This window comes from Aricia agestis, chromosome 2 (genome assembly GCF_905147365.1).
Source record: "Aricia agestis chromosome 2, ilAriAges1.1, whole genome shotgun sequence".
Taxonomy (NCBI): domain Eukaryota; kingdom Metazoa; phylum Arthropoda; class Insecta; order Lepidoptera; family Lycaenidae; genus Aricia; species Aricia agestis.
Window position 1 is genome coordinate 9,215,150 of NC_056407.1, and position 27,903 is coordinate 9,243,052.

At 37.2% G+C, this 27,903-nt stretch overlaps 2 protein-coding genes and 2 long non-coding RNA genes across 6 annotated transcripts in view; 3 read left to right on the plus strand and 1 right to left on the minus strand.

The window, feature by feature from the left end:
- On the plus strand, positions 1-6,912 carry LOC121735247. 2 transcript variants are annotated; one of them, XM_042126004.1, is made up of 4 exons: positions 1-27; positions 3,188-3,439; positions 3,519-3,664; positions 4,635-6,912. In XM_042126004.1, the coding sequence occupies exons 2-4, from the start codon at positions 3,217-3,219 to the stop codon at positions 6,138-6,140; spliced, it is 1,875 nt and encodes a 624-aa protein (XP_041981938.1). In that variant the 5' UTR covers positions 1-27; positions 3,188-3,216; the 3' UTR covers positions 6,141-6,912. The 2 variants fall into 2 exon arrangements, with proteins under 2 accessions (XP_041981938.1, XP_041981948.1); XM_042126014.1 differs by lacking the exon at positions 1-27 and adding an exon at positions 3,021-3,069 and having other exon boundaries at positions 3,186-3,439.
- LOC121735232 (protein expanded) overlaps positions 6,813-27,903 on the minus strand; it is a 25,120-nt gene continuing 4,029 nt past the window's right edge. The window contains exons 2-5 of one of the 2 annotated variants that reach the window (XM_042125993.1): positions 12,868-13,116; positions 11,689-11,768; positions 8,029-11,579; positions 6,813-7,748 (exon numbers count right to left, since the gene is read on the minus strand). In XM_042125993.1, coding sequence (XP_041981927.1) covers positions 8,088-11,579; positions 11,689-11,768; positions 12,868-13,087 — 3,792 coding nt within the window. In that variant the 5' untranslated portion in view covers positions 13,088-13,116 and the 3' untranslated portion in view covers positions 6,813-7,748; positions 8,029-8,087. Of the gene's footprint in view, positions 7,749-7,986; positions 11,580-11,688; positions 11,769-12,867; positions 13,117-27,903 lie in introns of those variants that run through there. The other variant, XM_042125985.1, reaches the window with a different exon arrangement.
- LOC121735263 lies at positions 16,157-21,614 on the plus strand. The gene is made up of 4 exons (XR_006036832.1): positions 16,157-16,172; positions 17,673-17,677; positions 17,744-17,749; positions 21,545-21,614. It is a non-coding gene; the product is annotated as an uncharacterized LOC121735263 (long non-coding RNA).
- LOC121735257 lies at positions 21,869-27,234 on the plus strand. Its single transcript, XR_006036826.1, has 3 exons — positions 21,869-22,048; positions 22,918-22,921; positions 27,224-27,234. It is a non-coding gene; the product is annotated as an uncharacterized LOC121735257 (long non-coding RNA).

Genomic DNA, 27,903 nt, shown 5'->3' on the forward strand with positions numbered 1-27,903 from the left:
AAAAATGGAACTTGTTCGTTTGTAAAGGTAACTTTGTTAAAATTATAATATAAAATGAGAATTTACAATCTCTTTATCGTTAAATAATTCATTTCACACTCAATATTGTGGACTGTATGATTTTTGTTAATATTTATATACCTACCTACTTATCTATATTTGAGCTTTGATGACTAAACTTTTACTCTTCACTTCGATTTATTAACTTTTAATTATAATTAAACTATTTGCACTGTACCAAGGCAAAGGGCGGACCACTCGTTACACCCGTAAAACCTATTGGAGCAATTTCTATCCGTCTGATAAGAATGGTGTTCTCTGACCAAGATCGTAGAGAAGTTGCCGTATGAGTCCTATGCCCAAATCTCAAAATCTAATCACAACGCCACACAATCAATACTTATATTTATACAATGTTTTGGAGTTGGGTTCTGTGGTTCGGTTTGTGAGTTGGGAGTTGCGACTTTATCACTAATCAGTAATCACCCTGTGATTTTGACTATAAGTTTATGTAGCTGTCTTTTTGTAAAATTTTGGGTTATTCTCTACATTATTATCGTAAACCTTTAACCATAAAATAATATTCAAGTTATGGTGCTGAATGCTTATGAATGATTATTAGCCACCAGCGATTTCGAGGCCGTTTTTTTTTACATTCGCGTTATAATCTGCAAACTTCAGAACTAGTATTGTTATGATGGCGCATGAGTTGACTATTTCTGGCTAAAAAAAAAAACAATTTTCAAAGTATGTCGACGGAGCCCCGCTACGCGTGGCTCCTATTTCTGGGTGTTGTGGTCTACGTTCCAACCATGAAGCTAATACAGAGAGGAGCTGGCCTAAGCAACTGTGCACTGTGATTTTCAACTAGGTCCTGACGTCATCATTGTGGGCAGGGCTTAAGTCAGTACACTTTCAGCGTTTGTCAGGTGCACACGTAACGAGACTCCCAATAAATTGGTGTTTTTTGCATTTTTAACAAGGAAAGCATAAAGTATTGTGTTTTACAATGTCGAAAACTGAGTGTTTTCGACACAGACGTTCTGATAATATAAATACTATCACATTTCATTTGCAAATAATTTTAAATGTAATTTAAATATAAAAGTTCTAGAACATTTTAGCTTTCAGCGTTAATTATACTACTTGACACTAGATGGCCAGACCTTTGAAAGATAATACAGACGTAAATGCTTATAATTTTGAATAAGTTTATTGCAATAATCATACTTGAATACTAAAAACCGTTATACACTTTGTCTTAAACACATTTAATAGCTAAAACCGTACTTATATAGCTTTTATTATCATATTACTTATAAAGCGCCATCTGTCGTAATCTTGGATAACTATTTTGAACGTAACAAATATCCAGGGCCGTATTTAGAATTAAATTTATTAACCGACTTCCAAACAACGAGTAGGTTGTATTTTTATTAAGTATCGCAATGACAGTTTGTTTGCTAATGTTGATTGTTGACGCGCGCGGCTGATATTTGGCCAGCCGTAGGGTCGACAAACAAAAACGTTTTTAGTTGCGGACATTTTTTTTTAAGTTTTTGTTTTAATTTTTTTGTGATAATAATAGGTAATATGTGATATTATTTTAATAATAGATTAATAAAATAATAGCTGAATCACATTCATTGATAAAATATTACCACAAATCTTTTTCATGAAAATTTTGGATTCACTCAAAAATAAAAAAATAAAGTACTTAACTGAAAGAGTTGAAGCTGCCACGGGGTTGACCAAAAACAAGGTAATACCTTAAGGTTGGGTTGCACCAGAGGCGTGGTAAAAGTTAAAGTTATGGTTATAGTTAAGGCAAATTTAACTTTAACCTTAACTTTGACCGGAGAAATTGATAGATGACGGCTGTTCCAACAAGGTTATAAATGAACGTGGGCGGGGGCGCTGCTGGTAAAGGAGAACAGTCAAAATGGCGTTTTTTGTATGATGACAGCGTTAGTTCCTTTTTTCGCCACGTGCATTTAAAACCTTGTCGAGCTCTATGGTTATGGTTAAATATGGCGTCTTGATGGCGTCCATTTTTAACTTTAACCAAAGATTTAACATTTTGCATTGTAGTTAAAGTTACAGTTAAAGTTAGTTGGTGCAACCCAGTCTTAATGTACATAATTAGTTGATTACTTATCTATAAATTAATGTTATCAGAAAATTTTGCTAACGCTACTTTTTTAGCAAACAAAACTGTCATTGCGATCCCATTCTGATCGCGCGTGGATTATCATCTTTCATGTACTTACCATCGAAGAAATTGATTCATAGCCCATAGCCCCCTCCTACCCTATTACCTCTTAAAAGGCCGGCAATGCACCTGTAGCTCTTCTGATGTTGCAAGTGTCCATGGGCACAGGTGACCCGTTTACTCGTTTGTCCCCTTATTTAACCGGCTTCTTACATTAAAAATCGGTCAAAATACTATCCCTTATTTTATTAATTGAACTTGATAAAATTAATAATATACATTTCTTAAAGTTCTGAGTACGTCCCATAATATTCAAGTATATTCAAGAATTTTGACATCTAGTGTTAGATACTGAACTACGTAGTAACATCAACATCGACCTAAGCTAGTAGTATTGCTTTTAGCCGATAGATGAAATATTGAGAAGTGGGCGGAGCTTGACACCCCCTCACCCCGCAAATTGTCACGCGTCGTTTGATAAGGAAACTCGATTACGACACCTCCTCTCTATAATATTAGCTTCATGGTTCCAACCTAACCTAACCTACTTTTGGACTTTCTGGATTGTGTTAGTTTTTGTTTTGTTGAAGACCACAACACCCAGAAATATAGTTATATATTATTGTTATGTTATTATATTCTTTTGCCAGAAATAGTCATGCGCCATCATAACTACAGAGTACTTTATTATATACCTAATAACATAACAATACTAATTCTGATCTTTACAGATTATAACGCGACTGTAAAAAAAAAACACGGCCTCAAAATTGCTGGTGGCGCGATACCAATCTGTGCGCTATACGGAATATATTTTACCCTGTATGGAGTCACTGAGAGTTATTAACCCAACCAATGTAACCAATTTATTGCCAATGATTTTTTCATTAGTTAATTTATCAAATTGGGTATGGATGGGCACTGTTAAATAGTATTTTTGCATAGTAAATTGATAGAAATATTTGTATTGCAGAGTCCAAATATTTATTTAAAAAAATATCAATATGAATGAACTACCAGAACACTGTATCAGTAATGATGCAGCTGAATTGGAGAGTGAGGAATACCTGAGGGGTGTGAAATCATCTACCTGTCTGCTGCTACCCACAACACCGAGCCCTTCTCCCATGGACTTTAAGCATCCACTAGAAGAGGATACAAATGAAAACATATTTTTGAATTTGTGTGACAACCCTAAAATAATTGATCTTCAGAATTCGGGTTCAGGTAAGGTTCTTACTGTGTTTTTCATCAGTTTGTTTATAGTAAGTTATATAATCTAATCTTTTTAATCTTGTCTTTTCAGCTGAGGGTAGTCAACATGGAGATTCAAGTTCTTCTGCAGACTCTAATTCTGTGGTGCAGGATCCTATAAGTGCACAACTTATTAACAACATCAGCATGTTAGATTACCAAACACTGAGTAAAAATGGAGATATTATTATGGGAGAGGTAAAATTTATATATTTCTATTTACTTATATTGTAAATTTGTATAAAATGTCGCAGCCAACTGTTTAAAATAGCCTTTCAATCAAACCCTTAGCCCTTTGACTAAACAACGCCATTCATTCACACGGCTATAATATGTCTTAACTAATTTGTTTATTGCAATATTCAACATTACCACCTAGACGACGTTTAGCCAAGTAATTAAATGGCAAATTAACTAAGGTGACCATTAGTTTAGTATGTGATTTGAGAGAATAGGAAAACTGTTTGTAATTTCTGAGTAGATTATTATTTTAATAAGTACCTTGGTGATGCATTTCATAAACCCGTTATTTCTTTTTGAATGTTTGTTTAAATTTTGATTCACTTGTATCACTCGTATGACAGAAATTATGGGGGCACCATAAATTCTGTGTCTTTAATAACACTTGTAACATATGTGTACTAATATCTTTCCGAAAAATGTCTTGAATTAACCACAAACACCAGATAGTTGACGCCATATTGTAAACAAAACGCATCTAGCACCGCAGTGGTGAGCGCTGAATTAATTTAATTAGACGGCGGCTTTTGAATCAGCTGTAGTGTTAAAAGGTTTGAATGTTCAATTAAAAAGCTAGACATGTGATTGAATGCCGTTGTTCAGTCAAAGGGCTAGCTGTTCGATTGAACGGCTATTTTAACCAGTTGGCTGAGACAATATATTAAACTATAACAATTTCTTAGTTCTATGCAAATAAATAAGGGTGAAGCCAAACAAGCATTGTGACTTATGAGTCGCAGAATTTCGGCTGGCAGAAATTCTGCTGCATTCAGTTTCATACAAAAGTCCTGTTTGATTCGCACGAGCTTAATTTTGTAAGTCATGATTTGTATGAAAAGATATTTATGCGACTGAAATTCTGCGACTCAATACTCACAAAATTACGCTTGTTTGGATTCACCCTGACACATCTTGTATCTTTTTTCAGCCTGAAACCTGTAAGTTGAATGGCAGTCTTGGTGGTGGCCAGAAACTTCCTAATTTTGTAAACTGGAATTGGCCTTTGATCAGGAAATTTCTTCTGTGGTTTGTTGTGTCCGGTCTCATTGGATGCTTGGCAGCAATCATTGCCATGGTCATCACAATACCAAAGACATGCAACCCAGATCTTCCTTGGTACCATGGAAAGGTATTTTATGAAATCTTCCCAGCTAGCTTTAAAGATTCAAACAATGATGGTATCGGTGACTTAAAGGGTCTTATAAAGAAACTGGATTACGTCCAAAGTATGGGTGGCTCGGCTATACGTTTAAATTACATATTTGAAGCAAATAATTATCCGGAACAATATTATAATACTACATCATTGTTGAGTATTGATAGAAGTCTTGGTGTACTGAAAGATTTTCAGGATCTCGTGACTGCTGCTCACGAGAAAGACATTTCTGTTATTCTTGATATACCAGTTTTAAATATGGTTAAATCTTATGATTCACTCGAGTCCAACTCTTCTCTGGTTTTTCCAAAAGATGTAACTCATGATCTGGACCAAACCTCAGCTGCTATTGCTTTCTGGGCTCGGGCTCAGCATGTTGATGGATTCTATTTAAAGAATTTAGAAAAATTTGTCAATGAGCCAGATTTTGGTAAATCACTGCAATACTGGAAGCACATTATTGGTGTTGGTAAAATATTTATTGCTAACGAAAAAGCCCTAAATAATGTTATGGATGATAACAAGCAAGTGTTTCTGAACAGAATAGACCTTGTTGATGTACACTTGGATTTAGAAGAAGGTATTGACGGTTTAAAGAATCATATTGATAAGGTAGTATCCAGTACACTATGGGAGAAGCCGTATTATCCTTGGGTACATTGGAATATTGGCAACATTGACACAGAGAGAATTTCAACGAGGCATAAAAATAATTCTTTGGCTTTGTTGGTAATGGAGATGGTTCTCCCTGGTACTGTTAGTTTGTTCTATGGAGATGAAATCGGGTTGACTGGCCTTCCAGAAAAAGAAGTAGAGGGAGATTTTCATGAACATAAATATATACATAACCTGGTGCCAATGGCTTTTGCACAGAGCGATGAGTCAGATAATGTTGCTATACTACCATGGAACTCCAAACCTGTCTCCGAGCCTGAATTCCACTACCTCAGTATTATAAAAACACTGATTGAACTAAGAGTTAATACTCCCACAATTTACTTGAGGGCAATATACAAGGACGGAATTGTTATGAAGAATATGGAAATTCGAAAAACTGACAAGAATTTGATTGTCATCGAGCGTTGGTACCCAAGGAGAAATACATGTGTATTTGTAGGAAATCTCGGCAACGTGCCAATAACGACCGATCTATCGACTATGTTTTATGGCGGAACTGTGGTCGCTAGTACTAACACGTCATTAATTGGTGAGGTCATATACTTTGACAAAGTAACATTCTTGCCTAACTCTGCCATTATTCTAAAATTAGAAAAATAATAGAACATACATTTTTCAATTTTATAATAAGAATTAGTATTTCAGACACCAAAACTTAAATGCTAATAGAATCTCATTTCTTTTGCCAAAGAATTTTATGAAATGTTATCAATAGTTATTTGTTATTAACGTAGGTTATGTGACTTATGACTAGGAGGTCTAAAGGTTAGGAATAATTTAGAAAACAGGCAATTATGGGCGTTCCGCGTGGTCCTTAAAGGGGTGTAACCATATCTAGGGGAGGTGAAGACGGAAGACCCCTCCCCACTCCCTAGTTTGAGGCCCCAGTTTTATTTCTCTTCATTGTTTTGAGTCTCTATTTAAGGGATAAGTACATTAACCTTAATTAGTAGAATAGTATTAATGCTGAGACAAAAATATAACATGACAGTATTTTTATATTTGAGTTACTAACTTGAAGTTAGTAATTTATATTTTAATGTTGAATCTTTTTATGAGTTCCTATTTTATGGTTGCTTTTGTAGTTTTTAGATAAATGTTATGTTATATAGATTATAGAGTTTTTTTATAGTACAAAATACTAATTTGACACAGTATTGGGAAGTAAAGGCCATTGAAACTTATCGTTAGGTATAGACTTTTATTTATGGACCTGCTTGGTCTACCTACCGGGGCGTTGGAAAAACTGTATAAGTAAATAAAACGAGAAAATCTTGTACGATAGTTTACTATACATTTGTACATTTTGGAATACATTCTTATTATTGTTGTATGTACATGTTTCTTGAAGAAATAAATAGCTGTACCATTATATTTCTATAATTAACTAGCTCTATCCAATGACTCGAACTATATTACATTATTCAAAAGAAAAACTAAAAGAAACATTGTTTTAATATTGTCAAAACATTGCTAAACTTCAGACTACGACAAAATACACCATACCCTTTAATACCTTTGATGTTTAGGAGTAAGGTCCAATACTCTGTAGTCATAAGTTTTTATGGAATGTAGATAATATTTAAGATTAAATACACATCTATCATGCTCAGGTATAATGTTATGGTATGTTATGATGTAGACTGTAGTCTAGACTTGACATCTATATTTGTGACGATCACCTAGCGTTTAGTACTACGCGATTAAGAAGTAAATCCTTCTATATGGTACAAGTATTTCATACTTATTTATTGAATAAAATTAATTCGAACTAAGATGCCAGGTAAGACAATGGAATTTATTTTTCAATCGCATAGTAATACTATTGAACTATGGCTACGTTAAATCTTAATTTAAATTATATTATTGCAGAGGCAATTACATTTCTAGTATCAGTCTTTTGTTACAATAATAAAGGAATGTATGAGCTCATAGCACTGGAAGGATTCACAATAAATGAGCAAAGCGTTATCCATCAGCGGTTCTATGCAATAAGATTCTATTGTCCTTATTCCTCCAACTGCTTCTTACGGTAAGTGATCTTAGCGGCCAATAGGAGTACCAATTTTTTAAGATTCCACCAATGACCTTAAATACCTCTTGGATATACTCAACGTTTTAAGACGTAGTTGGTGAAGAAGGGTAAAAGTCAAATATTGAAAATATTAATTTAATTGAACATACTGTTTTGATTTAATAGTAAAACATGTTTTAGCCATAAAGTTAATATACCTAGCGGAATAGAGAAACAAATGCCTAAGAGAGTGATGCCACTATCAGTAACACTGCGTGGTAAAAAGAGACGTGTGATACATGACAGCAGCACTCTTTTTTTGACGTCCAGTCGGCACGTGCCGCACGTTGACAATTTAATCTCATAGAAATCATGTTTAATCATGCTTGATATTTTTACACACAGATGAAACCAATTTCGGTTTCGTTTGACAGCTCGAGATTGTTGCTCTATTCCGCTAGGATTAACTTTATGGTTTTAGCTAAAACTCGCCTAGATCCGCCGAAGGAGTGTGTACTGTGTAGAATGGACATTTAGGAGCTGTGTTGACTTTTCTTCGCTTTGGCTACATTTGGATGCATAACATAAGTGTTTGACATAGCCCTAGGGGTGTGAGGTTCTGAATTAGGGATCGCGGGAAGTTTGTCCGTAGGATTTCGCAGCAACACTTTCTTTTGAGTTCCAGTTCCTAATATCGGTTTCTTATTGATTAAAGGTTGTTTGTTTTTTAAATCTAAGGTATCGGTGGAGTTTTGATTAGGCTTAACAGATTTCTTGTCGCGATCGCAGTCGGCGCTCGTCTGTTTGGCCGTCTTTGGGGCACCAAATGCTTTCGTCTGTTTCAACAAGGATCGATCGTTGCATAGTGCGGCTATAAGCGGCAAATCTAAATTTTTACTTTTTTCTCTTAAACTTTTTATATCTAAGTCGACGTTAGGTTCGCTTACTTTGCTACGGTTTAATTCGCTATGAAACATACTGCCGTGAGGAATGTTTAGTTCTTTTAAGTGTGAGGGTAGCTTCTTCTTATGCTCGTACGGAGGCGGGGGAGGAGGCGGCATTCGCCGTGTTTTTGTTGGCGGTGGGTTCATCATTTTAACAAAATTGTCATTAGATTTGGTCCTAGAGAACATGGGTATTTCCTGAATGCGGGACGGAGACCTCTCCAAATTAATGGAATGACTGCTCATAGACGTCTTGCTGGCTAGCGAGTACCAGCTCGTTCTAGTACCAGGTATCTGTATGTAGGAATCTGAGAGATTCTGTATGGATCCATAGGTCGAGGAGGCCGACAGAGTGGTCGACAGGAAAGGCGTACTTCTGTATTGTAGGCTGCTTTTTTGTAAATTTGAGAGCCGCGACTCCGTTAACTTGTGGTCTAAGTAATTTTGCTGTGATATGGATGGATCTTGAAGAGGGTAGTAGACGTAGTCTACGTCGCTGTATAACTGCTGATGGAAAACGGAGTGCGGTGGCGGTGGGGGCGGTAAGCGAGTCACGGGGGGCGGGGGCGGAAGCCTAGATCGTCTGGGTGGCGGAGGCGGGGGCGGTAACTTCATCATTGCTACGAGCAAGCTTGAATCTACACTAGGAGGCATTTCTCTAGCCACGGAAAAAGTGTTATTAATTCCTTGGGACAATTTTGAGCGTTCCGCTCTTCGGCTAGAAGTTTGGTGTCGTTTTGATTTTTGAAATCGATGCTCCACGACCATTGGACTTGCGAACGTTCTTTCGCCAGAAACGTTAACTTCTCCTGCTTCCGCCTTAAGAATAGTTATCATTGGTTTAGACGTAACGACTCTCGCAGCTACCTCTTCTTTATCGTTAATCGGTTTTAAAGGCGAGGGGGCGTTTGTTGTTCCTGGATAAGCAGGAGGGGGCTTATTGGGAGTGGTGGGTTGAGATGATATAGTTTTGTGATTATATTCATACGGCGGAGGAGGCTTTTTTGGAACTTTTGGCAACATAGAATCGTCGTTTAAGTCTAAGATGTTTGGAAGAGATAAATTGAGGCTCTTTCGACTATCAATTCTGGCAGGAGGGGTAGGTGGGCGGTCGAAGAAGAAACTATTGTTCGGATAGTTGTCATCGGATGGAGCTGTATCTTCATGGCCTTTTAGATAACTGTCTCCGGCAAATGGTAATGGCAGCCTAACGTAGTCTGAAACTGAATCAAAGGTATCACTCACAGATTGGTTCTTAGGGTATATTCCGCGGCCAACGATTAAGTCACTTAATTCACTTGCGCTGAGTAAATTGTGTTTATTGTCTGTAGGATCACTACCGTCACCATGGAACGATAAGGCACTAACGTTTGAATTTGTCCGCTCTCGGAATAAATTTTCTTTATCACTTTGCGCTTGGGTCCTAAATTGTGATGTACCGTCTACACAGTCGATGTTTGATGAGCATGACTGAGCTCTACGTTCTTTACTCTTAAGATTTTCCCGGTTCGATTTGTTATTAAGTATCGAGGAGACGCTATCAAAATCGGCAAAATCATTTTCTTTGTTGGATTTATATCTTAAAAAGTGTGAATCTCTATAGTCTGACCTACTTTCATCAGAAGGAGAGTACATCTTCGATCGACACGTAAGTTCCGAACTTCCCATGGTGTAGACACCGCTCGTTTCGCTCGATGCAGCAACGGTAATCGGTGGATTGAGGCCATCGTATAGCGCTGAAGACGTGTCTTGAGAAAATTCAATATCTATACCGACGGTGCTGTTGTCACTTATCATCGAATTTTGTGCAGTATGGCTATAGCCTAATTCTAAACTGCTCCCATTGGAAGCTCGACTTAAAGTGCTCAACGCTGCGCGCGTCATTATAACTGTACTACACGATGAAGAGCATTGTGATCCAGTGCATTTCATTTTACTAGAGGTTGGGCTGTCGGTCAACGTTTCACTGACACTTTGGTCTGGTAAAGATATTGTTTCATCGCACGTACTAGTAGAGCAGTGCCCTAAATCAAGTGAACATTCTTTTATCGAAGTTTCAGAATCATCTTTATTTTTTTTAGTTTTTACTTTTGTTTTTGGTCGCTGAAGAGATGTCGTTTTACTTATTGGTTGAGCAACGTCTTGTGGGCGAATAAAATATGTGTTAGAACAATCTAACAAATGAGCAAACGCCAAGCTTTCCGTAGAGGGTGCTGGTGGTGAATCAATCATGATTTCTAGTTCATCTTCCGATTGTACTCTGTCACTAACTATTCCTGAAGTTGTGTTAGAACTAGTGGAAGATATGAGTGATATTCTCTGTTCATTTTTGTTTTGGGAATAATTCGAACTGAATGATTTTGAATATGAAAAACAATTCTTCCGTTCATCTTCTTCCTTCTTTAAAATATCATTTAACTTAGGAGATATTTTCATGGAAAATTGATGTGTTTCTTTGCATAACGCAAAAAGATATTTACATTTTTCCTCACTGGATGAATATAGTGTTATTTTGCCCTCTTCTGTGCGTATTTCAAATTTCTTTCTGTCAAAACTTAATTTTCCTATAGAACTCCAAATAAAGTTGGACATGGATCCGTTATCTGGTAAAATCTTGATACCTTTAGCTGTTACCAAGAGCCACACAGTACCAGGCTCTGGTTCGGTTTTTGATTGTTTTAGCCTGTATCTGTGGGAATTTATAGTATCAGGCAAGAGGCATATTTCACGTATGAACCTTATTTCAGCATCACTCTTAGAAAGTCCTCTATGTTCACGATGGCAAGCGCGAATTGCAGATGCTACCCAGTCACCTTTTAGAGATGATGGGGCAAAATCTTCTACTTTAAAATAGTCTTGATCTTCGTAAGTCTCTTCGTCACCGAACTGTGCTTGTAGCGCTAATCCAATCAGCAGCAAAAGAATTTCAGCGGGCAATGCGTCTCGAGAACGTACATTTTGTAAAAGTTGAAGGAAGTACAAATGACGACTTATTTCGTCGTGTAGAAGTAGAGGACTCTCGACGTGAAATTGTAGAATAAGGTGCAACTCGAGTAACGGTTTCCCATTAGCATCTAAGCCCTGAAATAAAAGAAAAATAACATGAGGTAATTCAGTTGATATTTTTGAAATTTACAAAACTAAATTATTTCATATTAATGCAGCAAAATTTGATTTTCTAAATACTTACGTGTGTGTGTGATGATCTCCAGCTCTTTGGCGCATACTTAGAAAGTTTGCTTTCCAAGTCAAGAAATAGATACTCTCCGTCTGAAAAGAGTAAAAATTAATAATTTAGATTATATTCAATTTTTCGTACATTATTGCGTTCATTGGTCTAGTTTACAACATGAACAAACATAGGACTAGATCTCTTGGCGCTGCTTTCATTTTATAATATGCCCAATCTAAATTCCTGTAACTATTACTTCATGAGTAGGTATGTACACTTTCGCATGTTTAGGCAGTATAAAATTGCGATATGTGCCTAATAAAAAAATCATACGTTCAAATAGAGTTCGTAATACGACCATGTAGATTTGTTTAACGTGTCGGAATGTCGCTTGACGTCATTTACAGATACATAATTAATAGCTTCGACTACAAATATGTGTTGTTAGATCGCGAAACAATACTCGAAGATTGCCAATACTTAGTTCCACAATTCGTACCCAGGTACGTGGCAAATAAGTGGAATGGGTTTAGGAGTATCCTTACAAACAGACGTATAATATTATGTTCTATGTGAGCATGGCATCTTAAAAATAGACGATTCCCTCCTTTTTAGGGTTCCGTACCCAAAGGGTAAAAACGGGACCCTATTACTGAGACTTCGATCTCTGTCCGTCTGTCCGTCCGTCCGTCTGTCTGTCTCCAGGCTGTATCTCAAGAACCGCTATAAAAGCTAGACTTCTGATTTTTTTACAGATTGTGTATATCTGTTGCCGTTTAACAACAAAAACTAAAAACAATATAAAATTAATATTTAAGGGGGGGGCTCCCATACAACAAACGTGATTTTTTTTACCTTTTTTGCTCGATATCAATAATGGCAACAGGTAGGCACTTGATATTTTCACAAAAGAATTATATGTCTACTTCAATAATTTATAATAATATTAAAATAAAATATAAATTTAAGGGGGGCTCCCATACAAAAAATAAAATTTTTGGTCTATTTTTGCTCTATAACGGTTCGGAACCCTTCGTGCGCGAGTCCGACTCGCACTTGACCGATTTTTCTTATCGTTTTAAATTAAGAAAAAAGCAGGTAAGTAGTAAGTACTTCAGAATTATTTTTTAAAATCTATAATACTTTAAATATTACCTAACAAGACTTATCATCTAGCTCAAATCAATCTTCACTTACTTTGCATTATAGCTATGCCGAAGAGCTCTGTGTCTGTCGTGGTCTGCAGCTGCATGTGCGCGTAGGCCTGCGCCTTCAGCTCCTTGACCCTGGCCTTGGCTTCCACCACGAAGTGTACCGGCTGCTGCCCGGGGAGGCGCAGGGAGAGCAGGCGAGCGCCGGCCCCCAGCGCGCGCGCTGCCCCGCCCAGCGGCCCGCGAACCGAACACAGAGCGCGCATGTCGCATCTCGATACTACTATTACAAGCTCTGAAACAAGAGAAATAGCAAGGTAAGGCTTCTTCTTGTTGACTCTTACAAGGTATGGGTGGAACATTCGAATTCAGGGTTGAGTATGCTACTTTAAATGCTTAAAATGTGATGTGCTCCCTTTCTATGTTAGACCGGGAGATGGTGACACAAAATTCTTGGTCATTTGTACCAGTATGGCGGTTCTTCAGGGGTCTAATTACGTAACGGCAAAAAGGAAAATGATGGTCATAGCGCTCGCATCGGCGCGGCGGCCCAAACGCTCGGGCGGTAATCGAACGCGTCGGATAAATAATTATGAGTGTCGAACGATTTGTTCCACAAAAATGCTTGTATTTTCAGATAGTCGAAAAAATAGATGTAGGCGGTAGCGCAATGTCATACTTTTCGGGTGTGACTTACAGCCCGCCATACCGAATACATTATATTCGCGTCGGTATGGCGCGGACGGGCATTGCAAAATGTTATTATCAATACCTAAAACTTTTGTAGTATAAAATTAAATTAAGAAATTTAAAAAAAGCCCCCGCCAAAACAACTTTAAAAAGTAATGAAATAATATTTACTATCTTTAAGTTCAAATAATTCCTAACTTGTGTAAAGTAATATTTTGGTCCATAATTGTTGTCACGGTGTGTCGGGGGACCGCCAAGTAAACTACAACCTACAACCGCCAAGTCGTTGATTACCTATCTCGATTTTGAATCGACCAATTGACCCTTAAACTTGTTATGCGAAATCAAACATCTACATTAGCGGTCCCCCGACACACCTTGACAACAATTATGGACTAAAATATTACTTTACACAAGTTAGGAATTATTTGAACTTAAAGATAGTAAATATTATTTCATTACTTTTTAAAGTTGTTTTGGCGGGGGCTTTTTTAAATTTCTTAATTTAATTTTATTTCATACTTTTTAAACTTGTGTTGGTTATAAGTAGTGCAGAATAATTCCTATCAACAGAATCATATTCTCATGATTACCATCTATCAATGTCCTTTTCGATGAGGCCGTTAATATGAGCCTTTAACGTTGTTCGTGGCGGCCGAAAAGGAAGATCTTCCGACCGAGCGAGATAGCATGCTCGGTCAGGCCGAAGCCCACTGACGTCATTTCAGACGTTGTATATATCTTGCCGTTCACCGAAACTTCGATAGCGCGATGCAGGAATGTTAGGCGAATTGTGGGTACCGCCACATCACTCCCCCCCGAAGACCTGTGGTATTCTTCGATGCGCTTGTGTTGTCAGGTGTGGGCCGAAGCTACGCGTGCAATGACCAGGAGAGGGACCCCGTGCTCTGCTTGCTGACCGGTCGTTGTAGCCTATGGCTGCCCCGTTCAAGCCAGACGCGGGTTCGACCGGCGCGGACCTCCAACGCGGCTTATGGTCGAGGCGACCCGGTTATGCTTGATGTCTGCTGACGTGGTGCGGAGGGGCGGGGAGTGTTGATGATGATTGATGTCCAGAAGGATGCGTGTTCTTGTCGGTGGTCACCAATTTAACGTTGTTCGTGGCGGCCGAAAAGGAAGATCTTCCGACCGAGCGAGATAGCATGCTCGGTCAGGCCGAAGCCCACTGACGTCATTTCAGACGTTGTATATATCTTGCCGTTCTCCGAAACTTCGATAGCGCGATGCAGGAATGTTAGGCGAATTGTGGGTACCGCCACAAGCCCAAACATGAAACCTCCACTTTAGGTTCATAAGAAGCTCGGTTCCTATAGAATCCAGGTGATGTTGCTGCTGCAGCATGTAAATATTTACTGTTTATACTTTATCTACTTCTTACTGGTTGCCGCAATTAAAATGAGCCCAAACACGAAACCTCTGCTCTAAGTTGGCGAGGAATTGTATATCCTATTGATTACCAGGTGATGCTGCAGCACCAGGTCAACTTTGCATTGTTATGTGTATACGTATATAGTATTTTCACAAATGTCACGAACTAGAATGAAATATAAAACCCATCAAACGACTACAAGTTGCTAACGGCCTTTCATGAACCAGATAAACCCTGATTGTCCAGCACTGAGCAGGCTGATGATGATGAATTATAGCTAAGAACACTCTCGATCATGTCAGCTTTCAAACAAAAAAAACTAGATCAAAATCGGTCCACCCGTTTGGATGCTACGATGCCACAGACAGATACACACACAGAGAAACAGACAGACAGACAGACAGACACGTCAAACTTATAACACCCCTGTTTTTTGTCGGGGGTTAAAAACTAATTATTTTCTTTACTTACAAATTAAATTTCATAAAAATACCTAACATCCCGCCAACTCTACCTACCGGCATCATTATGCAAGGTAGTTCCTAAGCGAAGCAATTAAAAATCAATTCGATCATTACATCGGAATGTGAGGGTGATGTCATGAATTATAAAGCCATCAAAACACGTTTTACAGGATTCATTAAAAATTGCTCCCAAAGTACTTTTACCGCGTCAAGAATAAAATTATCATTCTCGTTTTGAATATTTTTTAAAATGATTTCATAATTATTTTGTGGAATTGATTCGTTATCCCAAAATATACATCTAGTCTATACTCTATCACATTCAATATTATTATAAAACTTAAGAAATTGTAAAGAGTGCTAAAACCTACATTAGCGTTTTTGAAGAAACAGAAACAAAATATGGTACCACATGGAATTAGACCCTATTTCGTCTTGACGATATGCAATTATAACACTCAGTAATATTTTCAAATAAACTTTATACATATTTCCAAAAACAAAACAATTTTCTGTAAACTTACTTGAGTTGGTAACTGGTAAGCCTCCTTAGTCCATATCATTCCACGATTTGGACAGAATTTGAGATTACAACAGAATTTTGGATCAAATCAATGCTGATCTGTAGGACTCGAAATTAAAATCACGGCTAATGTTTAGCTTGCAGTCAATAGTAGCGATAAGAATATGGACTACTCCGGTATTTATAAAACAAATGCGTTTTCGTTGTTAGGGCGTTGAGACTTGAGACGGAGTAATATTTTTGTGCTTGCCAAAATCTGCGTGTTAGGGTGTATGTGTGTGTGCGTATTTACGAGCGGTCTTTACAATGTCCGGGGTCCGTGGAGCCATCTGTGCATTCCTCTGTTGTTTTTTGTACCATTTGTGTTTGATACCTGCTGCTTTTAAAACCCACATGCCGTTGGCTTTTTTCTTTTTATAAATTGCCGGAATGACGGAAAGATAATATTATGCCAAATCATTTATGCAGATTGCTTTAGAATAATTTAAGACTGCTTTTGTTTTTATAATTTTTGTGAAATTCACTCATTTTTTTAGAAGGTAGCCGGTAGGTAATGTTTACTCGAATAAGTTACAGAAAGTAAGTCTTTGTTTTTTTGCTTTAAAGTAATTTTGTAACGAAGTTCTTTATCGCGCGTTGCGAAAGAGGGCTAAGCGGAAAATAATTAGATCAAAAAGTTATAACGGCACTTTTTGCCACATACATAGATCAAGATAGATACCAAATGTGTATGTTCTTCGCGGGCCTTGCGGTATCTACGAAATTACTTCGTTCCATCCTGGTGTCCCTTGACACCTCTCAAGTTTTTTTTTATTATTGTTCCTACGTATCTTTGGTAAGTACCTATGTACATATCGGAAGCTGCAACATAACGGTCAAGAGTCAGAACTTCAGAAACGAAAGGGCTGCTGATAGAGTTGAATTTCTGTGCGATGTGCCATATTTGTTGCTGTAGTGTCTGATACCGCATGTGTATTGTGTATGTTCTTCGCGGGACATGCGGTATCTACGAAATAACTTCGTTCCATCCGGGTGTCCCTTGACACCTTCTCAAGTTTTTTATTATTGTTCCTACGTATCTTTGGTAGGTACCTATCTACATATCGGAAGCTGCAACATAACGGTCAAGAGTCACAACTTCAGAAACGAATAGGGCTGCTGATAGAGTTAAATTACTGTGCGATGTGCCATATTTGTTGCGGTAGTGTCTATCTACCATTCGCATTTTTAACCGACTTCCAGAAAGGAGGAGGTTATATTATGTTCGTCTGTTTATATATTTTTTTGTATGTTCATCAGATCACCACGGACCGTGAGGAATCGAGGGGACTTCTTGAAATTTGTATGGAAAAATAATATTATAGTGATTTCGGTTTATTTGAAGCATTCGAGGTAATGCTACCAAAAAGTAAGATTTCGCACCAAGTTGTACCCTGGATCCGAACGTACGTATATATATATATATATATATATATATATATATATATATATATATATATATATATCTCGGAAACGGCTCTAACGATTTTCATGAAATTTAGTATATAGGGGGTTTCGGGGGCGATAAATCGATCTAGCTAGGAATCATTTTTAGAAAATGTCATTTTATTCGTGTTTTATCGAATAGTGAGCAAAGCTCGGTCAAATTAAATCTCAACGAATTCTGTACTTACTCAATTCTTATTATTTTGAAGTCGGTACTGGCTAAGTTCTATGTCAAGTATCTCAGTTCTGGGCTGGTACCGACTTCAAACGAATGAAAATTGAGTACAGAATTCGTTGAGATTTAGTCGAATTTTGAAAAAGGCACTAATGAATAATAAGAATTATTTCATACTTTTTAGTTGATTTTAAGAATATTGTTTTTTTCCTTGGAAATCGGGCTCAATTTTTTGTTAAATAATAATAATATTTGTTATAAGTTATAACTAATAAGCTTAGCTTCGTAATCTTAATAATGCCTAAAATTTTACTTATTTTGTACTCTACATAGAATTTATTGCCGTTACATTTAAAGTAAGAGTAGCTCTACAATTTGATGTTTGTAGTTCCCCATATTTTGTTTCTAAATCTGAGTTCCGTATATTTACAATGAATTCTAAAGATCGTGTTGACGTTCAACATATTATTAAGTGTCTGTATAGCAGTTTAGATAAGTACAAAGTAAATAGGTTCGCAAATAGGTGTGTTTCAACCTACTTAATCATTATTCACAACTATAATATCAAGTTATGAACGGCTAAAGTTTATCCATTCAGGCTAAATATTTCTTTAAGGCCCTATGCTATGTAAATTCATGTTTTTATTTTTGATAAATCTTTGACCAGAAGTAATTATAAGCATTCAAACATTTTTTGTAGGTTTGTTACGTTCCTTATTAAGGTAGACATTGTCTTAAAATTTTGATTTATATCCATTTTACAACTGAAAAAGTGTGTTAAAAAATAATACTTGCAAATTATTATTTCTTCTAGCATTCAGCGAAAACAAATACAGGAAAAAATATTTTTATGCCAAAATGTTTAAATTATGATTTCGAAGGCAGCCATTGTCTTCGTTTTTGATAAATAATAACAATAAATGATAAATCGTTGAGATCACAAATTCGGACGAATTGTTGATATTCAAAAGCAAATATTGCTTTGAATATTTGCCACAATAAATCCACAGGCGTTTTGATAGATAATGGTTGATGACAATCAGTCAAATCTGTCAATCAGTGACTGATGGTCTATTATAGAAGTATGTTCACAAATATATTCCAGTATACTGGCCAGAGCTCCTTAGGTATAGAAATTGTATGGAATTGCCGTGGTCCCCTACCATTGATTCGTTTCGGAATATTTGCCAGTGCTTTTTCGTATATATATCTATGTTTTGATATAATTACAATACGTCACACTTGTCTAACTAGTGGAATACCAGTACAATACAGCGCCGTAATTTGACGTCTTGAGCACTAGTCAGTAGACTGGGTTTTTTTTCAGAACCTAGTCAACATTTTTGGTTTACAAGTATTACAATATTGTTTTGTTTCCTAATTATTTCGTGAGAGACTACCTAATAAGATGCTATTTGATAATTTACATTCACCAAACGATCATTTTTTCGTTTTTGGTAGTTTTTGAAAGTCATAAAAATATGTAAATATTCATTATTACAGTTAAGTCAGAAAACAATGTACAGAGTATCGCTACACAGAGACAGATTATGACGTATGTGTCGAAACATTGTAAGATGATAATATTATGTTATTTTATTGAACACTAGCTGTCCCGGTGAACTTCGTGTCACTTAAAAACCTTCCCTGGACTTCTACGAATATTTTAAGACTAAAATTAGCCCAATCCGTTCAGCCGTTCTCGAGTTTTGCGCTTAGCAACACATTCAGCGTCTCATTTTTATATTATAGATGTCCAATCCATAGCAATGAAAAGAATCATGGCATCTTAGCACTGGGGTAGGAAAATCTGCACAAGAAATCGTAAAAATAATATTATCATGCGGATTGATATAGATTTATAGATACTCCATGATTTTTGGTGCATCACGAGAGGAAATAACTAAGGATTCTTTACAGAAAAAATAATATTGATCGAAATGAAAATATGTCCTAAAACCTAAGGTTTTACCACCCGGTTTAATATTTGATTTTATTAAAAAAATATTTTTTATGAATTAAAATCGTGACGGCATTTAAAAGTAAAGTGTAAAGAGATTGCATTTTATGCAATTATTAATTCTCATATATAACTTAATTCTCACATACTCACGACGATTTGATGCATTGTTGGTTACATAGTACATACGTAGGTTGTTGGTAAGTTGGCATATTATTATTAGTCTTGTTCACTCCCATAGTCCCATACAGTCAACATAAGAGCCACTTTTTATGCTTTTAATTAAGGAACAAATTGGCCAAGTGCGAGTCGGACCCGCGCGCGATTTATCATTATAGAGCAAAAAAGACCAAATCATTTGTTTTTTGTCTGAGATCCTACTTTGATCATTTATGTGACCGTCATGGGTCTACATCTTATATTTTATTAAAGCTATTTCAATAAACCCAAGCACAAAAAATATTTCAACCCTTCTCATTGATGTCGTAAAATAAGCTGTGGCGGTACCCACAATTCGCCTAACATACCTGCATCGCGCTATCGAAGTTTTCTGAGCGCGTCGGTATATATACGACAGCTGAAATGTATCACGTGGGCTTCGGCCTGACCGGGCATTCCACCTCGCTCGGTCGGAAGATCTTCCTTTAGCCGCCACGCACATATCCCACATTGGTGACCCTCGACAGAACACGCCTCCTTCATCATCATCACTCTCCGCCCCTCCGCACCGCGCCAGCCAGCATCGCCTCATCGGGTACCTCGTCCACTAGCCGCAATGTACCGCGGCCTGGGCGACTCCGCATCGGCATCATCGTGCTCTCTCACTACACCGACCGGTCAGCAAGCAGAGCACATCTCTCCTGGTTAGCACGTAGCATCGGCCCCGCACGGCAGCTTATCCGACTCACTGGATCCCGTGCAGCAGCTTACAGTTCCGACTCACTGGGACTCACTGCAACAGTTCCGACTCACTGGAACTCACTGACACTGGCGACTCAAGCGACAAGACTTCAAGATTCGACCTCCGGTCTTCGGGAGGGAGTGATGTGACGGTACCCACAATTCGCCTAACATACCTGCATCGCGCTATCGAAGTTTTCTGAGCGCGTCGGTATATATACGACAGCTGAAATGTATCACTTGGGGTTCGGCCTGACCAGGCATTCCACCTCGCACGGTCGGAAGTTCTTCCTTTGGCCGCCACGCACATATCCCACAAAGCTCTATATTTTCCAGCAGTGAGCGAGCTGACGATGTTGAATTGTAGCTTAGAACTTTTGAATCTACTTTACAGAATTTTAAATCTACTTCAGTATTAATACTTTGGGGTCTGTATGTGTCTCTTATAATATAACTAGCGACCCGCCCCGGCTTCGGGTATAAAATATATAACCACTGAAAAAAATATTAAAATCGATTCAGCAGTTTTGACTTATATTCATTATTACTACCCGTGCCCCGCATTGGTCGGTACCGCCGCAAAAGCTACGTCCCGCAATTTTTAAATCTGTAATGTCTTTGAAAATATTCATTTAAATCATATGCTGTAAACGGCCATATAGATCTACATTAAATCAACAATGTATATAAGTTATTTAATCGGATAAGGATTAATACTGTATTTATTAAAATTGCTTCGAATATTAGCCATTATTTGTCGTAAAAAGTAAATAACAAAAATTTTTATTGTGGGATATCCATAAGAGATAGACATAATATACTTTCGCAGTTTTCTGTAGACCTTTTCAATATGTACAATACTTGGTACATTATTTTGATAAATCTCGTAGGGTTCAGCCTGCGTTTACAATGTAAGCGGAAAAAAAAATGTAATTATTTACGACATCACATTAGAAACCCCAAAAAAACAGTATTTCTCCACTATTTAATGAAAACCTTCCTCTTGAATCACTCTATCTATTAAAGAAAACCGCATCAAAATCCGTTGCGTAGTTTTAAAGACTAAATGGAACAAAGGGACATGAGGGAAAAAAAGCTACTGTGGTTTATAATATGTTACATATTAGATATTATAGAAGTTCACTGTGAAAATAGCAGCGCTTAAAGAGTTACTTTTGAATTCCATGTTTCTATGGAAAATACGCCAATTATTTAAAGGGTATTTCTTTGTAACTATTTTATAGCATATTCATAATGTTGGCGTATTTTCCATGCATAAGACGTATATTATGCAATGAACTATATTAAATGGGTAATACTTTATTTTGTTATAAATTGTATTATTATAAGGAAATACTTTTTTTATGTTCGTGAGTACAGAACAAACATCATATTTAAATAATACATAATTTTATTATAATACAAAATTCATTAAAGATTTCGTTTATTAAGTGGTGAACATGGCCTCTCTGTTACTTAATCATTACTCTGTATGTCGAGTTTACCACGTGATCACATTATTTCTGAAAATATTAAAATCGACGACGGCTTGATAAGTAAATATGTACCTTTCGAGCGCCATCTATTGAGCTCGTTTGTCGCAAATTCTAAAATGTCAGTTGCCTATAATCCCGCCTTAAGTTATTGACATGTTTACAAACCGGTAATTTGTAGCAAATAATGTTTGGTACCTTTCAAATCTGCTTAGCTTAAAATGTTTCTTGGAATGTAGCACCACAAAATGGCCTCAAAAAAAACTAGACGCGAATAAATTTCATCGCATCCGGTACCTCCGCGGCTCTTCAGCTCTTGATAGCTTCAAGAACATGTCTTTTTTGTTTTAGTAAATGCGCGATAGTTTGATGTAGGGCTGCCACTGGACCAGTGTCACCAAAATCGGAATATTAGGTCCATTACGGTCGCAAAGCGTGAACAAATTTAAAAGACGAGTCCTAAATACTGTTATTGGATTCAATGTTTGCTATTTGTATTTACATGTTAAAGAAAGAGTTGATCAATTTTAATCGTAAAATAAGATTTCATTTACAACATTAAATTGAAGTCGAATTACTATCCTTCGATGTTCTAGTGCATTGGTCAACATTGCCAAAACTCAGCTTTTGTTTGTTGTATATTAGGTACACTTTTGGCGGTAATGACCATAAGAATCATCATTTAACAGTCGGTGGCAGCCCTGGCGGCGGTCTGGCACGCAGGCGGGGTGGGGGCGGACCGGTCGCGAGGGGCGCGGGGGGCGCTACGTAAGCGCGGTAGCAGCGGCGACGCAAGGAATGCGGACGACCTTCAGATGCCGAGCGCCCCTCCCCCAAGCCGCATCTTGCGTCCTCGCATACCTCTCGTCCGTGCCTCGGCGACTTTTGACACTCGTATTGTTATGACGATAATGTAAGGAATTTTATAAACGCTTGACCACTCCACTGAGCACTTACAGTGATAGGTCTACGTGCGCTAGTCATCAACTACTATACTACTAATAGTAGATTAACAGGGGAGTCGTATTTTGTTTCTAGGGGTATGTAAATCCTTTGAGTGGCGGTCAGAAGTTCAGAAATTAATGTAATATCTTTTACATTCTGTGGTCTGCCGATTTTTGGGTCTTGTTCCACTTGGTACATTTTTAGGGTTCCGTAGTCAACAAGGAAGCTTTATAGTTTCGGTTTGTCCGCCCGTCTGTCCATCCGTCCGTCCGACTGTCTGTCCGCGGTTTTGCTCAGAGACTATAGGACCTACAATGCTATAATTCGGCATGAATGCACATATTAATGATGCCGACAAATTAATGGTACCTATATAATATAATATCGTTAAAAATGGTTTAAGATACCTCCTCTATACATCAAGCGGGGATGAATTATTTTTCCGCGTCCGACCCATCGTGTGGGGAGTCGTTGGATAGGTTTTTTAAAAATATTATAAGTATTCATAAATATTCCGATTTAGGGATCCGTTTGTGAAATATTAAGTTATAAAGTGGAAAAAATTGTTAGAGTCCAGTGTCCCTCCCTTCTACCAGCTAAACGGTTGCTTCTTGAAATGTGAAAAAAATCACGGGAGTAGGAATCATGCTGAATTTAAAAGGAAAACTATCACGGCTAAGAATACTTCATAAGTTATTGAGTAATAGTCGATCAACTAAAAAAATATATTCAGCGAAGCATAAGGGAACTTTTCGTTCAAATTCCTTTGAACGGTACTGAGATGATGTTGTTAGTAGTATAAAACACGTTATAAAATATGTACATTCATTGACAATACAAAAAAAACTAGCGGTACTACGGAACTATTGCGCGTGGCCCGACACGCACTTGGCCGGTTTTATTTAATATGATGTAATCCCTTACTCAATCCAAACATGCATGTTTGTCTAGGTTGCATTGACATGCTGAATGCATTTTCTTCCACTTTCCAGTTTCCACAGTAAGCAAACGCGTTGCTAGGTTTTATCCATACTTTACTTTTATCAGGGAAAGTGTACTGCTCTGCAAACAGAGCTGCTGATGTCTCCCAAATCCTGATTCTATTAGTAAAGTTAACTGGTTTTCAATCTGGACGCCCGGTGCTTTGCTCGGCGGTTCTGAGTAGGACTCTTTGGCAGTTTTAAGTACCGGTACCACAGAAATAAATCAAGATAGAACGGCTAAGCGGGTGGAGTGCGCGTGTTCCATTCTTGCACAAGTTAGCAAGATTTTTTGAACGTTCATTTAGTCAGCGCGCACCTCTCGACTTGATTACAACGAAGCGGACCTTGTGCAAAAATGCCTCATTGTGCAGTGTCTAATTGTAAAAACAGAAGTACGAAAGTGAATCGGTCAAAAGGAGGTATTTCTTTCCACGGGTAAGTTATTTGTTCTAACTAAAAGCAAAGCAAAAATTGACACGGTCGATTCCTTAGCAACGAACGCGCGTCGCCGTTCTATCTTGATTTATTTCTGTGACCGGTACCTTGAATTAATCATGTTAGTTGTTTCTTACTCTGAATCTGAAATTATATTTTATGCTCTTGCATTTGGTTGTGTATGCATATCAGAATATTAAACTCTAGTTGTAGTAGCCTAACCTGGAATGTGAATTGCTACGCTTGTTACGATTTTAAATTCACTGGGATTATAATATCTATTGATGTCAATTGTCATCAAGGGTTTCTATGCTGGCGTCATAGAAGCGTGACTGGTGATATGTGATACATTGTATCAAATATTAATCGTATTGTGACTTATCAAATATTTGGAAGAGCAATGATGCCATTAATCATTATATACCAGGAAAAGTGCAGTAGCTCAGCATGGGTATTTGATACAGATAGGCGAAGAGCAGGGCTGTAGCTAGAGTCAAATTTGAGGTAGGGCAGCGTCGGTTACAGGTAGGGCGGAAGCAAAAAAAATCGGTCAAGTGCGAGTCGGATTCGTGCACGAAGGGTTTCATACCGTTATAGATAAAAAATAGGCCAAAATTGTGTTTTTTGTAATTGAGCCCCCGTTAAATATAAATGTTATTTTAATTGTATTATTAATTAATTAAGTGATTTCGCAAAAATGTCCAGTGCCTACTGTTGCCATTAATATCACTATGCAGCAAAAAAGGCCAAAAAACATGAATCCTTAAATATTGATTTTATTTTGTTTTTAGTATTTGTTGTTTTGATTTATCTCTAGGTCAATGATGTATTCAATTCATTCAATAGTTATTCTTAGATACTTAAAAAAATTCTGTGACAAAGCATGAGCACTATATCTAAGAACTACATATTATTAAATCCTCAATTACGAAGAACAAGCGAACAATATGGTTAAACTTCTGGATGTAGTGATCCACGAGTAGCGATTGTATTTTGCGCTTTCACCTGTTTTGAGCAGTGAGGTTTTTCGTCGTCAATTTGCTCTTCAACCTTCCGTTTTTTTCCAAAGAAAGCCCGTATATCCATCGCGAAATCAAAGAATATTCAATTTAATATTATGTCAATACAAAAAAGAACTGTATTTATTTTTAAAGAAAACACTCTTTACTTTACTTCACTTGAACCAAACAACCAACAATCATAAACAACCTTTCGGTAATGTAAAATGTTTATTAACTGGGATTCCCCGTACGAAAGATTGCCGATATTGCAATCTATGGTATTCACAGATACTATTATAATTAAATGGACGCATCGCTTCATGTAATCGTGATTCAAATGCCATCTATACACAGAACAAAGAATTATTATCGACGACTTCTGTGGCCCAATGGTTGGGCGTGTGGCAGCTTAATCCGGGGGTCGCGGGTTCGAATCCTGCCAACGGAACAAAAAGTTTTTAAAGGTATAATAAAAATCTTAACTATATAATGTATAGTTTATATAAGAATAAAGTATATTTCTGTTGTCTAATACCTGTAATGCAAGTCCTTTAGGTCTTCCTTTTTAGGGTTCCGTACCCAAAGGGTAAAAACGGGACCCTATTACTGAGACTTCGATGTCTGTCCGTCTGTTTCCAGGCTGTAACTCAAGAACGGTAATAGCTAGAGAAATGAAATTTTCACAGATTATGTATTTCTGTTGCCGCTATAACAACAAGTACCTACTAAAAACAAAATAAATTAAATATTTAAGGAGGGCTCCCATACAACAAACGTGATTTTTCTAACATTTTTTGCTTAACTATCAATGATGACAACAGGTAGGTAACTTGAAATTTTCACAAAGGTCTTAATAATATATGTAATTTAATAAATACCTAATAATAAAAGTTAAAAAAAAAAATTAAGGGTTAGGTAGGTAGGTAGGTCCCATACTATTTTTGCTCTACAACGGTACGTGCGCGGTATAACCCTTCGTGCGCGGGTCCTACTCGCACTTGGCCGATTATTGGTATTTTTAAGGTAGGGCATTGTGATTTTAAGGTAGGGCATTGCCCCACTATGCCCCCCCCTAGCTACGGCCCTGGCGAAGAGTCGGGAGTTTCCCCAGCAAACACATTCACTATTCCGTTGAGAGAGAAAATGTAAAGTTATCACAACTTAAGAAAAAAATGTCGAGGATATGGAAATAATTGTATAAGATATTTGTCGTAATTTCGCAGAGATCGGTCGTGCCAAAATCTTAATTTAACATCTAAAATTATTGTTTATCTAAGATGTTTAGTCTAGGCAGGTTTAGTATTGACGGTACTTACTGTACACACTATAGGTAGTAGTAGGTTAGCAGTGGAGCCCGTGGCAAATTGATGGGGCCCTATCAGTAAAAATCGTCACGTTAATAATAAAACAATGTGTAAAAATTCTGACCTATCAGCCTCTTGGGCCGGGGTCCTTTTGGGTCGGGGGCCCGACCCGTCAGAGGCAATTTTCCCTGCTACCCTATAGTTACGACACTGTTGGTTACTAGTACCTAATTTTGAAGTTAGATAAACCTTATAATGATCCAATGCAGTTCGGCACTGCTCTTCATGATTACAATAGATATGATGACAAGGTCAAAGATTAGCGAATTTTGTTAATAAAACGAAGAAATCACGGCAAAAAATAAGTGTCCCCAAAATTTCAGTTTGATAGCATTTGTATTTTTTTTGTTATGCGCCTTCAAAGTTGGATAATCAAGTCGAATTTTTTTTCAATTAAATTCTTTAATATTTGTATACAATTCGATAACTTATGCAATTAAAAGCAACTTTTGTTATGAAACCACTTTCATAAACGCAATATTTAATATACCTGTCAAACAAAGTTGTCTCCCGATGCGTACAAACTACGAAAGACTGACGTCATACTTTCGTAGCACTTTATATGGAGCGTTTCGGGCAGGTCTTTTTTATGAGATATTTGAATTGTCACATCTTGGTGAATTTTTAAGCTATCAGAGTCATCCTTTCAACGATGTTTCTATTTTTTAAGTGTCTTTCAATTACCGATAAGAAAAACAAATAGTCATCATGCCTATTGTTAGGAACAGTTTGAGGAGAACTGAGTGTTTATTAAATACATAATATATTCTAATATTAAGTAGGTTCAATACATCTCCTTCAAGGGTACTCTGCATTCCTTAACGCCTTACATCAGTCCACATTCCGTAGAGAAACTTGTTGGAAAACCCAAACGAGTTCAAACTTGTTTTGATAGTTATTAGATAAGTACTGCCTTTATAATAACAACTGCCTGCGAATTAACTTCCAGAGGCCGAGTTTTACCCGATTTTTAAAGTATGTTTAAAAATATCATATTGAAAGTCATGGCCAATGACCAATACAAGAACATGGGTAGAGAGGTTGGAAGCGATGTACAGAGGTAACAGTACTATGAACTATCCCCTTAAGTCTGTAATATAATATAGTAAGTAACTATGTAGCAAATTAGAGGACATGTTCGTTGCTTTTTATTTCGTGGCTTAAGCATTCATAATTACATACGTAGGGTTCCCTATAGCATCTAAAAACAGAGCGAGCTCTATCTACCAGATAAATTCATTCGAAGTAGACTAGTAATTTAGTAAGATTGACTT

Bases quoted from the DNA above. Each gene is read 5' to 3' on its own strand.
- LOC121735247 (XM_042126004.1), top strand. From the start codon at position 3,217: ATGAATGAACTACCAGAACACTGTATCAGTAATGATGCAGCTGAATTG. The intron at 3,440-3,518 runs GTAAGGTTCTTA...TTGTCTTTTCAG, and splicing joins TCTTCAGAATTCGGGTTCAG to CTGAGGGTAGTCAACATGGA. The intron at 3,665-4,634 runs GTAAAATTTATA...ATCTTTTTTCAG, and splicing joins GAGATATTATTATGGGAGAG to CCTGAAACCTGTAAGTTGAA.